We start from the raw sequence: 15,082 nt of genomic DNA, 5'->3' as shown, positions 1-15,082 counted from the left end.
CGAAACAAGGCTAACAAAGTACTTGGGTTCGTACAAAGGAGTGTTAGTTACGAGACTAGCGAGGTCATTCTAAAACTGTACCTTGCACTTGTGACACCTCACTTGGATTACGCAGTTCAGTTCTGGTCACCGTACTACAGAATGGATATTGAATCCTCAGAAAGAATTCAGAGGAGAAGAACAAGACTAATCCCTGACTACGAGATAACACAACACCACCTAGCAGAGGTTGAGGTACTGTGACACCACCCATCACCACACAGTGACCCCATGACCACGTGAGGTTCTTCATATCAACACCTGAGGTTCTTCATAACAACACCCGAGGACGAGTTACTACACTACGTGAACACCACACCACCTGATGTCTCCATGACCATGTGAGGTCCTTCATATCAACACCCGAGGACAAGTTACTCCACCACACGAACACCACACCATGTGGTGTCTCAATGACCAGCCCAGGCCTAGTGTAACAGCCCAAAATATACCCCCTCCCCAGACTATACCCCGAGTATATTCTGGGCTAGTCCAGTTTATACCCCGGGGTAAAAAACAGGCTAGGCTATTTCATACCCCCCTAGGCCAGATTATACCCCTCCCCCCCACACATTCAGAAACCAGCCATATGGGAGTTCTGTTTTGAACTCAGTGGTTTGGCTAAACTATCTTAATTTAAATTAAAAAACACACTCAGATATTAAATTTTGTTTTAATTTCTCACGCTGATGACACAACCTTATAAACTAAAATACACAATTTTAATCGCTTAAATGCCGTTGTAAACTAATCAAGTGCAGACTACAATGAAGCATGAGCTAACAAAACATATATCTAAACACTGGTTACAACAATGAAGTGCTCTGACACATTATCAAGATGTAACGCATGATCTATCAAGCTCTGGAGACTACAGCTGGCAAGATACGTTAGCCACTGCATTGAATGGCCTACCTTGGTATATACTGCAACGTCACATCCTATCAAACTGGCTGTGACCATGATCTAGGCATCAGTCGCCCATACTCCATCCAGTGAGATTCCAGAGGCAGTCACATAGTCATTAACGTTCTGGTTCAGGTAGTGTTGGAGCTTCGTGGTGATGTCAGTGTTCATGTGCTGCACGACTCGATCTCGGATGATGCCATGGCTCTCCTCTGATCCTGTGATTATATAACTGATGGATCGGAAGTAGCAGTTGCCATCGGCTTTGGTCTTGTACGTTCGTCTTGGCTCTGATAGTTCAGAGGGTCGGCCAAAGTATATTGATTTTGTTGATGTCAGACCCAGCGCTACTGCGAGGTTCTTTCGAGCATTGCTGGAGAGTGGGCTGAACATACTGGTCGACTTGGGTTTTTTGCTGACGTATTCCGTTGTGTCACTGGTCTCTTCTAGCTCTCTCTTTGGTCTGTTGGGTTGCTGGGGTTTGTCCTCTATGGTGTCACAGGGGCGGTCAGGAATGGTTGAGTGCTCAAGGTCATGGGGAACATCTGATGTTGATGTGGCATCTGTGTAGATCTTGAGGTTGCTGGCGTGGGAGGTGTTATTTAGGATCTTGTCGGTTTTTACAAAGGCTTGACACGGCCTTTGCTGAGGGACTCAACAACACCAGTCACAAGCTTCTGGCACAATGACAGATAGGTCGGTCGGTGATACGGAGAGAAGAGAGCATTTGCTCTGAGGGTGCAAGAAGGGTACAGTACAAGGTAAAGTTCAGAAGTGGGAATTAGAGGAGGTTAACAGCAGGTAGGCTATCCACCTTGCGGAGACGGGTTTTTTTGTCTTTCGTCAACAGTGCTGCATTAGAGGACTCATGCGGTTAGGGAAGGCCGGTCTCAGCCAAGCTAAGCTAAGTTGTTCTATTTGATGTTTCCTTGGGGCATATTATGATAGGGGGGGGGGTCCCGCCAGGTCCTTGTGGCACTGGAGGGATGATCCCCATCTTTTTCGTTTTTAGTTTTTTATTGTGGGTGTTTGTGAACTATTTAGGTCTTTGTTTATTTGTGGGGTCCCTCCAGGTCCTTGTGTGACTGGAGAGTTGTACCCATCTTTTGGTTCTTTTTTAGTGTGTATATAGAGGCTCTGGTTCTTCATTATCATTTTTTCTGCTTCTAGGCCACCATCTGTGTGATGTGTTGTTGTTTTCCTCATTTACTTGGTTTAGTATGGGATCCTGTTCTTGCTGGATTTTTTCCCATATTGCATTTGCTTGGGTGTGTATTCTGGTGTTGAGTGGGTCTATGCCGTGTTCTGTATGTATGTCTTGTGCTGTTTGTGTGTATGGTGGTTGGTGTTTTGCCGCTCTTCTGAGGGCTATATTTTGCACTGCTTGAAATTTAAGTTGATTTTTTCTTGCGATTGTGTTCAGAGGTATCGGAGGGTATTCTAAGTGTGGTCTGATCAGTGCTTTGTATAGGTGCAATTGCGTGTTGGTGTTTAATTAGAGGAATCTTCTGAGCTTTGTAAGTTGTGATTTTGCCATAGCTATTCTTTCGTTGATGTGGGGGATTATTCCGTTTCTGGTTATCTTGAGTCCAAATATTTTTCCGTTGGCAGCATATCGTATTTGTTGGTTGTTGACAATAATAGGGCATGGGTTTGTTTTTGCGATGTGAATTATTTTGAGTTTTTGGACATTGGTTTTTATCTTCCATTTTCGTTCATAGTTGTTTATTATCTCTATTTCTCTGCTTGTTCTAATGGCCATCATTTGTTTGGATTTTCCTGGGTACCTGACTATCTGCGTGACATCATCTGCGTATGCTATATATTCTGATTGCCGTGGTTGCGGCATATCTGCCGTGTATACAGTGTATAATGTCGGCGATATATTACTGCCTTGGGGAACTCTACTATGAAGGTTGAAAGTTTGTCCTAGGTGGTTGTCGATGATTAATTTGGCCTTTCTGTTGTCTAAGAAATTGCATAGTAGTGTTGTGATATTGGTAGGCATGTCCAATTTGATTATTTTCAACTTCAGTCCTTCATGCCAGACTTTATCAAATGCTTTTGACACATCTCTTAGAATTATATTGCATTGGTCTCTGTTGCTTGCAGCATTTGCAATTGATTCGTATATTAGTGCTATTGCTGTGTTGGTTCCTCGATTTTTCCGAAAGCAGTGCTGTCTCGGGTTATATTTGTTTTCTTGGTCTAGAAAATTTCTGAGTCTGTGGTTGACTATTTTTTCCAATATTTTACCGGGCGTTTCCAGCAGTGAGATAGGTCTGTAGTTCTCTGCTTGGTTCTTTCCTGCTTTTGGGATGAATCTGATTTTGGCTATTTTAAATTTGGTAGGGAAGAAGCCAGTTGCAAGTGAGGCATTGTATATATTTTTAAGCTGTTCGATCATAGACTGAGGAATGTTTTGTAGTACGATTTTATTAATTTGGCTTATGCCAGGTGCTTTGTTCTTGAAGCTTGCTCTTGTTTTTACAATATCATTTTGAGTTAATGGAGCAATTATTGGGTTATTGATGTTTAATGAATGGGGGTTGATTTTCCTGGTAGGTTTCCATTTCTCTGTGTTCTGGCTCAAATATGTTCTAGTTGCCTGTTCTGTTTCTTGGCAGAAGCTTCTATTGTCTTCGTAGTTGATTCTGAATATGTCTTTCCAGTATTCTCTAAATATTGGTTCTTTATCGTGTGGTTCTGTTGCCTTTCTACCGTTTTTGTCCTTTATGTAGCTAGTTTCTTCCGAATTAGTTCCCATTAGGTTTTTTATTTTTTTCCAGAATGCTTTTGGATTTCTGTAATCTGCTTGTGTATCATGGATCAGCTTGTTCCATGTTTCATTGTGTTTGTTCTTGCTTATGTCTTTCAGTTCTTCTTTTAGATTCCTGTATAATATTCTGTTGTCATTGCTCCACCCGTGTGTTTTTGTGTATTCATATAGATTGGTGAATCTAGTTTGGATCATTTTCTCTTCATATGTTAATTGTGCATGTGGTAATGTACGGTATGTTGTTTTTGGGATGTTGTTTTTCATTGCTGTTATTACTTCATTGTACCATGTATCCAGTGTTTTGTCAATCTCTGTTGTGTCTTTGTTGTGTAGGAGTGTTGATTCATTGTTGCTAAGATCCGATTTAAATTTTTCCCAATTTGCTCTATTGAGTGAAAATCTTGGGATTGATGGAATTTGTATCGGGGATGTGGATAAAGTTGCTATTATGGGTAGATGATCACTGGTTGTTGTGGGTCCAGCTTTTAGATGTACGTTTAGATGGTGATGCCTATTGGTTAAAACAATGTCTGGTTTCCCAGAGTTACCGGCTGATACGTAAGTTGCGAAGTCGGGCCCGAGGTGTGTTATTGTCCCGTGTTCGATGAGAGCATGGAGGATTTTTCCTCCCGGGTTTCTAATATTGTTTCCTAAGGTTGTGTGTTTAGCAATGAGGTCTCCTATGAAGTATGCTGGATTGTTTTGCCTCATTAGTTTTAAGATGTCCCCTGTAGGGAATTTTGGCCTTTTGAATGTTAAATATGAAGTTCCAATAGTTATTGGTCCTCTTGTTGTATTTATTTCGGCTGCAAGAAAATTACTTTGAAAGTTGTCAATGATTTTGTATTGTATGTTGCGTTTTATAGCTATTGCTATTCCGTCATGTGGTTCGTCGTGTATGTTCATTTGATGTACATGGTAGTTAAAGATCTTGATTTTGTCACTGTTTTTCCGACCATGTGCGTTGATAAGGATGACGTCTGGGAATATTGTGCTGTATATGTTAGTAAGTTCTGATTTCCTCGTTAGAGTCCAGGCAAGGACGTTGTGCTGAATTATCTTTAATTATTTGTTTTGAGTAGTTGTGGATCCCGAGAACTTGGTGTAGGGTGTTTGCTGGCTCGTGTATCTCTTGGCGAGTGTCTATTCCTTTCCTCGTTTAGTCCCGTTCTGATTTTCTTAAACTTAGTTATATCTACTCTTTCAATTTTGTTGTATTTGGTGCTTATAAGTCCTGCATTTATCAACTGGTCTATGTAGGATTCTTCTACCCTATCATCTTCGTAGGTGAATTTGATTGTGCCTTCCTTGATTTCCTGCAGAAGTCTATCATTTGTTATTGTAGGTGGTGTGTTGACTGAGTAGAAGCGGATGCCGATCTCATTGCCTAGGTCTGCTGGCTGCACATCGCTTGGTGAAGATGGGGGGGCACGATGGCCAGAGTGGGATTCTTTTCTTGATTTCGCTTTGGTTGGGTCAGCTTTTGCAGGTTGTGGTTTCTCTGTTTGCTGAGTTGTGGAATCTGATGATTTGCGCTGTGGTGTGACTGCTTGGGTGATAGGGTCTATTTCCATGACGTTTTCTTCTGTGCCTAGTTTGGTTATGTGCTCCTGTGGTTTGGTTATTCCCAGGCTACTCTCGGTGACAATTTTAAATATTTCTGTTGAGGGGGCGTCGTCTGGAAATTTCACCTCCGGCAGATTGTTTGCAGCAAACATTCCCCTGGTCGTTTTTCCAAAGGTTCCTGGTTTTGCAATGTTGTTGATGTGTGCATGAATAATACTGGTTAGAATTGTGAAAGGTAATCCTTCGCTCAGATTGAGGTATGTAGGTTGCATGAGGGGATTTTCTTTGGCTTTCTTCAGGACTTTGGAGGTGGTATCTTGCAGCTTTGCAATTGCTGCATATGTCTTGTTAGGGTCTGTTTCCATCTTCTTATTTGTCTTTTCTTTTTCTCTCAGATTCCTGATTATTTCTTTCCTTATGGGACAGCGTGCTGCTAGTGTTCGGTGGTCCCCATTGCAGTTCAGGCATTTGGGGTTATCTTTATTGCTTCATTCTCTGAATGTGTGGCCCTCTGCTGCACATTCGGAGCAGAACTTCTTATCTTTTTGGGGACAGTTTATGGCTAGATGATTGTATTTATAGCAGTTCCAACACGGTGTTAATGCGTAAAATTCCTCCTGCTCAATTTGTTGTTTTGACAGATGGTAGTGGGAGATACAGAGGCCACTCTCTAGGGCTTTTTGTGCCATGGAGATCTCTCCAAACCTGACCTTCATCATGGTGGGAGCACCAGGCATTAGCACCACCTCCTCAACTCTGGCCCATGGGTTCTTCTCTTCTATATTGTTAGCAATGTAGCTTGGTGTTTCTTTCAGTATATTTTTGTCTACCCTTTTAATTACTACGGATTTTTTTGCACGTAGTTGTGGTGGTATTACTGTTTCAAATCCTCGTTCTTTTAATTTCTTTGCTGAGTCGGCAGCGAGCATATTATGTACATCCTTTTCTTCCAGGCACAGGACTATGAAGGAGTCCTTTGTTTCGATCAAGGCGGCGAATTTGATGTTTAGCTGGGCACATAGTAGTATGCCCAGTTCCTCCTTGCGTTTTTCGGATACGCCCCCCTGGAGGGAGCGTACCCGTATCCTGTTTCCAGTTGTCCTAGTCATTTGCTTTGATCGTTCTCCGTGGCATTAGTCTTGTTGTGGTTTTACGGAAGTTACAGGCACCCTACCTATTCCGGGCGAGCAACCTAAACAGATAAAAGCAAGAGCACCAGTATATATATATATGACCTCAGTCTACACTCTGACGACCTCACTTAACCTGACCTGACGTCTTGACCTGATATTACACCTTACAGAGAGATAATGCTTTCTTTGTTTTGACCTGTTTGAACATAGAATTTATTAACATATTGTGAAATGTATAAAATCCATCATATAAATTCATAGTGTTACAAACATTGAATTAAAATAACTTAAAAACTTAAATATTCAGTAATTTTCGGATTTACTTTCGATTTCTTAGCAATTTTGATTTCGTAATTTCTTTTAGATTTGCTATTTTATTTTTTAACCTCTCTGTTTAAACTTAATTATTGCTGCCTCAAATTCTCCTCCCCTCTTTTTAATCTCCTATAAATACCTTTCTTAATGCCTGTAAGATGCTTGATCCTACCTTTCATCCATTTTGGGTTATTATTTTTGGATCTGAATTGCCTTCTTGGAATAAAATCGTTTTGAATAATCTTAAGGGTTTCTGCCAAATTTTCGTATTCTTTATCCAAATCAATATAATTTGAAGGCTGACGACCTGACTTATTTCCTTCTTGGTCAGTCTGAAATAATCCTACCTCTCCCACGGGACCTGAATTCACTTGTTCTGGCCCTGGTGGGGTAATGCCACCCCACCCCACACCTCATTCCTAAGCCTATCTCTTAAACCTATAAAATTTGCTTTTCTGAAGTCTGTTACAATTCTATTATTTTCTTTTTTCTCATTTGTTAAGTTAAGGTCAAATCTGATGACTTTGTGATCGCTATTTCCTAATGTTTCTCCAATTTCTAAATTTTTAATTGTATTTTATCTGTTACTTAATACTAAATACAGTATATTATTCCTCCGAGTTACCTTAGTTATGAAAAACATAAGGAGGTATAATCTGGACAGGAGAGATATAGTCTGGTCTAGTCCAAAATATATAAATTATGATGGAAAAAAAATTCTGGACATTGAAACACAGACTTATTTGTGAAAAACACAAGGGGGTACAATCTGGACTAGACAGGTATAGTCTGGGCTAGCCCAAAAATATACCCCGGAGTATAATATAGCCTGGGCTATTTTATACCCCGGGGTATATTTTGGGCTAGCCCACTGTAACCCCGGGTATAGTTTGGCGGGGTTTAATGTGGGCTGCTACACCGGGCCTTCAACTGTAAACTATAATAATTTGCATGTTCAATTCATGTTCCTTCTTTCAGTAATGAAAGCTTTTGTTAAATGACCTACCTACCCTATGTCTTTGTATGTAATAAGTCATATTTGTCCAATGTATATTTTCAGTCCTCGGGCTGCAGACTTTTTCAATAACCGTTAATTATTATTATTATTACTACTTTGCTGTCACTCGGAATCGTGTATGACGATCATCCAGCTATGATACAATGATATGAGTTACTAAAGATGTCACCTAGTTTGGTTAGTTTTAAGGTGATTAACGAGGCCGATACGGGACCAGCAGAGTCGTTCACAGATGATGCACATGTGAATGGCTCCATCTACTGTGGGAGGAGTGGCGGCTGCATCTTTCTGGCGCTGGTGCTTGTCTGCCTCGGTTTGCAGCCGGGCAAACTCGAAAATATTGATATCCTTTCGTGTGGTGATCCTCCAAGCGTTACAATGTGGAGTGATTGTCTCCCAGGTGAAAGGGGCCAATTTGGCACTTTTTCAGGTTTATCTTAAGACTATCCTTATACCTTTTCAGTTGCCCGCCAGCGTTACGTTTGCTATTCATTAGATAACTGTAAAGTAGCTGCTTTTGCAGTCTACTGTTGTCCATGCAGGTAACATCGACAGTCCAACGTAGTTGTTCATGGATAATGGTAGCCTCGATGCTCCTCCAGTTGGTGTCAGCGAAAATACTGGCATTTGTTCTCTTGTCTTCCCATCGAACTCGCAGGATGGAACGTAGACTACGTTGGTGAAAGTTTTCAAGTGCCTTGAGGTGCCTCCTGTATGTGACCCATGTCTCGCTGCCATATAGTAGGGTGGGCGAAGAATACTGCCCGATATACGTTCAACTTTGTAGAAAATTTCAGCTTCCTACAGCTGAAGACACAGGTACGGAATCTGCCAAGGGCTTGAGATGCACATCTGATCCGATGTTGAATCTCTTCATCGATGTCCGTGGTGGTGGATAGGAGGGAGTCGAGATACTGAAAGTGGGTAACATTAGAGAGGGTAGTACCATTAATCTGGATGGATGTTGGAGGTGTGGCTGAACCAGGGCAGGCTGAAAGATAATCTGAGTCTTACTCACATTTACCTCAAGGCCGAATTGTGCATACGCATCTGTATAGGTGTTCAGGATCTCCTGTAGGTCACGTACAGTGTGAGCGACAAGGGTAAGGTCGTCTGCATACTGAAGTTTAGTAATGAAAGCTGCCGACACCTTTGTTCCTGCCTGGAGTCGTCTTATTTTGAAAAGACCCTTCATCCAATACTCAATGTACATCCAGCAGGCTAAATTGGCACTAGTACGAATAAGGAAGGGAGCCAAGAAAATGTAAGAGAGAGATGGTGACAGCACACATCCTTGTTTTACCCCCGTTTGAATGGGGAAGAACTCAGACTGGGTGCCATTGTGCAGGATACTGCCGTTCATGCTGTCGTGGAATTGCCTCACAATGGAGATGAATTTTGGTGGGCATCCAAGCTGGCTGAGGGTCCGCCAGAGGGCTTCCTTGCTGACCGAGTCGAAGGCCTTGGTTAAGTCGATGAAGGCCATGTACAGGTCACGACACTGTTCTCTGCACTTTTCCTGTATATGGCGGACAGTAAAGATCATGTCAGTGGTGCCATGTGATGGTCTAAAGCCACATTGATATTTGGGAGGACGTTTTCCGCCTCAGAAAGAAGTCTATTTACGAGGATTCGGGCGATAATCTTGCCAGCTATGGACAGCAGCGAGATCCTGCAGTAGTTGTCATAGTCTGACCGGTCTCCCTTGGTCTTATAAATACTAATGATTGAGGTCGTCTTTAAGAGCTTAGGGAATTTCCTCCTTTTCCCATATATTCTCCAGGAGAGGGTGGAGACGGCTAGTAAGCAGAGGTCCTCCTGCTTTATACACCTCAGCTGGGTTTCCTTCAGGCACTGAGGCTTTGTTATTTTTCATTTGTTTGATGTCAGTAGCTACCTCATCCAGGGATGGAGGATAGCTGAGATAGGTCAGCTCTGGATGCTGAGGGACCTGCTGGGTAGTCAGGACATCCACATCGGTGTTTTGGTTGAGCAGCGAATGGTAGTGCTGTTTCCAGTGCTGACGGATGCCTTCTTCGTTTTTAATTAGGGAGTTACCATCGGATGAGCGGAGGGGGGCTTTGCCATGAGTGATTGGCCCGTAAAAAGTTTTATTGGAATTGAAAAATTCGCACATCTTGTGCTGATCTGCATGTTTTTTTGCGTTTCACATGCTTTTATTTTTTAACCAGTCGTTCTTTAGTTTGCGAAGCTCTCTCTGGGCCGCCGTTTTCTTCTTGCGGAAGGTATCAGATTTGGCTCCGAACTGAGGGTTGTTCTGCCGCTCGCGCGCGCACACACGCACACACACATTTAAAATTTACATGAGTCACGTTAAGTGTATACAAATTATTTTCCTTTTGTGTCTATGAACGTGTGTATATATGTACAAACGTCACATGACTCACTGCACACCAAAAGTTATAAAAAATCTAACCAAGATATCTGAGACACTAACACTAGAGGAAAGAGTCACTTTAATATTCATGAACGGACAGCCAGCTACTCCACACGTATCAGTTACAAAAGAACTGCATCAATAACACCTAATATTTGTCTTCTAACAACGTCGTTCAAGAACCCAGTAAATAATTAAACCAGTTCACCACATTTAAATAACAACAAGATTACCAAAAACTTGCTGATGAAAGTTAAGGCATCGAATTCAGGTAGAATCAACACGTTATTTGAAGTAGATGGTTAAACATTTAAAAGATTTACTGGAGCAATATATTTTCCCTCTGATGCGAGACTTTTTGAGACACCTTGTATATACCTGTGGATTAATGGCCAATCAAAACAACACCAATATATCAACTTACAACTAGCAAAACAATTCCACACACGAACCTATCATTAATACATTTGTAAATAAACAATGACATCAAACAAGCCCACGAGGCCAAGGAAAAATGTTGAGCGAAAATCAGATTTACTCGAGTGGTAAAAAAAAAAGAAAAAATCGACTATAATTCAAACATGACAAACTCACCATTCTTCGCTAAATTATTCTTTTATCTGAACGTGACATTTTCTTTAATGTGAACAACAGAAACTTTACGGATAGTCCAACAGTTAACATTTACAAACATACTGTATACGGTAATGTACCGATGTTTTATAACAAATGAATGAGGGGTGGAAGAGGAGAGAAATATTTATAAAGACAGAGAGATACACAGAAAGATGACTTATTTCTTACATCTTTCTCTTCTTCTCTTCTCTAGCTCTAACTCATCTTCATTTTACTCACTCCCTATCTCTTGTTTTTTTCTCTTACTCTCTATCTCTTGTTTTCATCTCTTACTCTCTATCTCTTGTTGTCTTCTCTTAGTCTCTATCTCTTGTTCTTTTCTCTTACTCTCTTTCTCTTATTCTCTTCTTTCACTCTCTCTTTTTCACTTCTCTTACTCTCTTTCTCTGCTTTTCGCTTATTCTTTCTCTTGTTCTATTCTCTCACTCTTTCAATTGTTATCTTCTCTCTCTCTTGTTCTCTTCTCTTACTCTTTCTCTTGTTCTCTTCTCTCACTCACTTTCTCTCATTCTTTTATCTTGCCATCTTTCTCTTCTTGTTTTCCCTCACTCTCTTCTCTTGTTCCTTTCTCTTACTCTCTTTCTCTTCTTCTCTTCTCTCACTCTCAATTGTTATCTATTCTCACTCTCTCTTGTTCTCTCCTCTCACGCTCTTTCTCTAGTTCTCTTCTCTTACTCTTTCTCTTGTTATCTTCTCTCTCTCTCTCTCTCCCTCTCTCTCTTGTTCTTTTCTCTTACTCTCTTTCTCTTCTCTTGCTCATTTATCTCACTTTATTTCTCTTGTCATCTGCTCTTACTCTCTCTTGTTCTCTTCTTTGACCATCTTTCTCGTGTTGTTTTATCTCACTATCTTTCTCTTATTCTGCTCGCTTACTCTTTCTCTTCTTCTCTTCTCTTTCCTCTCACTCTCTTTCCCTTATTCTCTTATCTTACAATTTCTCCCTTCTCTTACTTCTCCCCAAACTCACGGTTAATTTAGCAACAATTATCATCATAATATCTCCCTGCTCTAGAAGGCCAACATACACCTGACAATGCTGTAAGGGCCCACCGTAGAACTTAATCTAATTATCAAACTTAAATCCAATTACGGAGCAACGTTAAGACAGCGCTGGTGGAACTGGGGCAGAGGCTAGCCACCACAGGGCTCGGTGTGGTCCCCTTCCTGGTTGTTACTATACTGGAGGCAGCAGACCTATCAATAGTGTAACAGTGACATTCATTATACCAGTCACAGTAGATGATTTTCTACTTAAATATTAATAGTGAACATTTCAGGAGCTTTCAGTGTGTGTGTGTGTGTGTGTAATAATAATAACAATAATTAACGGTTTATTGAAAGAGCTTGGCACCCAGAAGGCTGAAAATATACAGTTACATAATTGGGGAATGGGTTTCGAATTACAAATAATATACAAATAACATAAGTGATATAAATAAGATATATAATAACTAGATGGGGGAAAGCTCAAACTACAGGGCATTTCAACATAGTGACAGTGCAAGAAGTAGTATTTACTGGGAGTGAATACACTGGTTTATTACAAGTTATTGATAATTTTTACAATGGTTGGGACTGGGCTGTTCTTATAGCGATCAGTTCGTGCACGTATGGGCTGGATGCGGTTGTGTTGTCGAACAACAATTCTCGGGCGAGGGATCTCAGGTGGTAGTAGGAGCCGGTGTCGAGGATGGTGCAGAAGCTTCTTACCAAATTTGCAGATGAGGTCGTGGTGATGGTCAGTGAGAGTCGAAAGGGTCAGTGTGTTCAGCGCTTCTTGATATGTGGAGTAGGAAGGGGAGAGAATAATCTTGCATGCCCTCTTTGGCACTTTTTCTAGGTGTTTACGTTGCGTGGCATTTAGGGAGGAAGACCAGGTAGGGGAGGCATAGGTGAGCTTGGGAAGTATGAATGTTGAGTAAACACTGGGGAGCTCGGGTGCAGGAACTCCGAGGGACTTGAGTCGGCGGAGGAGGTGGAGACGGAAACTGGAGGATTTGACAACTTCACTGACGTGTGGTTTCCAATTTAGTTTGTTGTCTATGGTGACGCCGAGGAGCTTCGTGGAATCTACAACCTGGAGTGTGTTCGGACCTAAATTAATGGAAGGGGGTGGGGCAATGTCGGAGGAGAGGTTGATGTGCATAACCATGGTCTTGGTATGGTTAATGGTGATGTGGTTGTTGGTGGCCCAGTTTTGGAGACTGTTCAATAAATCCTGAAGGGCGGTATTGTCGGGAGCAGAAGTGTTGACGCTGATCCCAATGGTGGAGTCGTCGACATATTTCCAGCGAGCAGGTGTGTGTGTGTGTGTGTGTGTGTGTGTGTGTGTGTACAGTATGTGTGTGTATTCGTTCGCATACAGGATGGTGAAAGGCGTCTAGTGTGGCAGCATTATGTTAGTGTTAAGGTGCAAGCATTGCTTACTCCCTCTCGCTTTCAGCCACCGCCGCTAGCTAGTCATGGTGGCGAACAAGGAAGCAACTTGCATAAGTCTTCCCCTGCCAGTACACAGCCTCTTCACCATCAAGACTCAAGCTGTGCCTCCTCGTGGCAACACACGGTAAGTGGGTGCCTCGTGGGCCCAGACTAGACCAGCAGGGGATCTCGGAGCAGGAGTGGGCCCCAGAGGGACGGCGCATAGGCCCACTGGAATGTAGACACGTCTTGGCGCCCGCGAACCATTGCCCCGTTGCCTTGTGGATTAACCTTGGTAGGTAAAAGGCTGCGGGAGTAAACCCTGAATGAAAAATCTGCGGTGGAGCCCCACAACAGGCAGACATGCTTACAGAGCTCCAGTAAGACCCCAACTGCGGTATAGGCGGAAGAGGTGACCATCATGGGAACCCAACGACTACACCGGCGGACGAAGGCAAAACCTAACAAACTGGGCTATCGGCAGTCCATTGCAACTCTCCCTCTCCCCAGTCATTGCAGCACTTGCACCATTGGATCAGGAAAAGGGAGAGCCAAGATGTGTGGTTGTAGCCTGCGCTCCTGCCTCACCACATAAATCAACTCACGCGTAGCCATCATCCAGCTCATCATAACTTTCATCATCATCAAAACCCCTATACCCCTAAAAGTCCTCTGGCGACGGACGAGTGGCGAAGGGGACAGGCAGAGATGACTGCTGGGAGTCTAGTCACAACTCTTCACATATGCAGCACAGATAATAAGATCATCGTTTATGCACTGGGATCTAGGCAGCAGTGCAATCCGGTCCTGTCTGTGCGACTGAGCAGCCCTTTCGGGGAGCCACTCAGCTCACCCAACTTGGGGAGGGGCTAGAAAAGGTGCCCTAAACATAGCCTGCCTAAAAAAAACAACCTGACTGGGAAACCGCACTCAGTAAGGTCATCCTTATGCAGTCGAAAACACAATCAAAATCACAGATCCAAACAAAAAGGTGAACTGAAATGCCTATTGGTATCAACGAGCACCTCATGATGCTCCGAGTCCCACTGAATCACTCACATCATGCCTTCTTCATCAGTGCATACGCACCTACACTGGATGCAGAGAATGACATCAATGATGCCTTTTATGCCGACCTCGAGAGAGTGCTAACCTCTATCCCCAGAGAAGATAAGGTTGTACTCCTTGGCGACTTTAATGCCATAGTTGGCAGAGATGCTGACATTTGGAGGGAACCCCGAGAAATGCACTAGTCAAGTGTAATCCCAAAGGCCTATTCCTCATTAGCAAGTATGCTGCACACAACCTTACAATCACCAATACCTTGTTTAGGCAGGCCGACAAGTTCAAGGGTTCGTGGCAACACCCACGATCCAAACACTGGCATCTCATTGACTTCTCCATTGTCAGTGAAAGAGATCGCCGAGATGCCCTCATCACCAGTGCCATGCGTGGCTCAGACCACTGTGACACCGATCATCGGCTCGTCAGTGCCAAGTTCTTACTTCACGTCGATCCAAAACGGCGAAGGCAGCAAGCCTTCAGAAGAGGTTTTAACACTAAGAGTCTGTAGAATCCAGTGGTAGGACATGCTTTCAGAGAGCAGCTCGAACATGGGCTGATAAACAACCCGACACCAAACAACCCAAATCCCAGAGCGGAATAGGATATTCTCGAAAGTGTCATGACAAAAACCTGCAGAGAGACCCTCGGCCAGATCGAAAGAATACACCAGGACTGGTTTGATGAAATGACCCGTCAATCAATGTACTCGTCGATGATAAACGTGCTACTTTAACTGCCTGCAGAACAACCTTTAGACTTACACCAAAGCTGTTACCTTCCGCAAGAAGAAAGAGGTGGCCCAGCAGGAA

At 42.7% G+C, this 15,082-nt stretch overlaps 1 protein-coding gene across 1 annotated transcript in view; it reads right to left on the bottom strand.

The window, feature by feature from the left end:
• Positions 1 to 1,005: 1,005 nt before the first annotated feature.
• LOC121862619 overlaps positions 1,006 to 15,082 on the bottom strand; it is a 70,931-nt gene continuing 56,854 nt past the window's right edge. The window contains exon 2 of the mRNA XM_042360935.1: positions 1,006 to 1,528. Coding sequence (XP_042216869.1) covers positions 1,006 to 1,528 — 523 coding nt within the window. The remainder of the gene's footprint in view (positions 1,529 to 15,082) is intronic.

Source organism: Homarus americanus, unplaced genomic scaffold (assembly GCF_018991925.1).
Source record: "Homarus americanus isolate GMGI-L3 unplaced genomic scaffold, GMGI_Hamer_2.0 scaffold31037, whole genome shotgun sequence".
In the NCBI taxonomy this organism is placed as follows: domain Eukaryota; kingdom Metazoa; phylum Arthropoda; class Malacostraca; order Decapoda; family Nephropidae; genus Homarus; species Homarus americanus.
The sequence above is the reverse complement of the archived record's forward strand: the minus strand, read 5'-3'. Positions and strand labels throughout refer to the sequence as shown.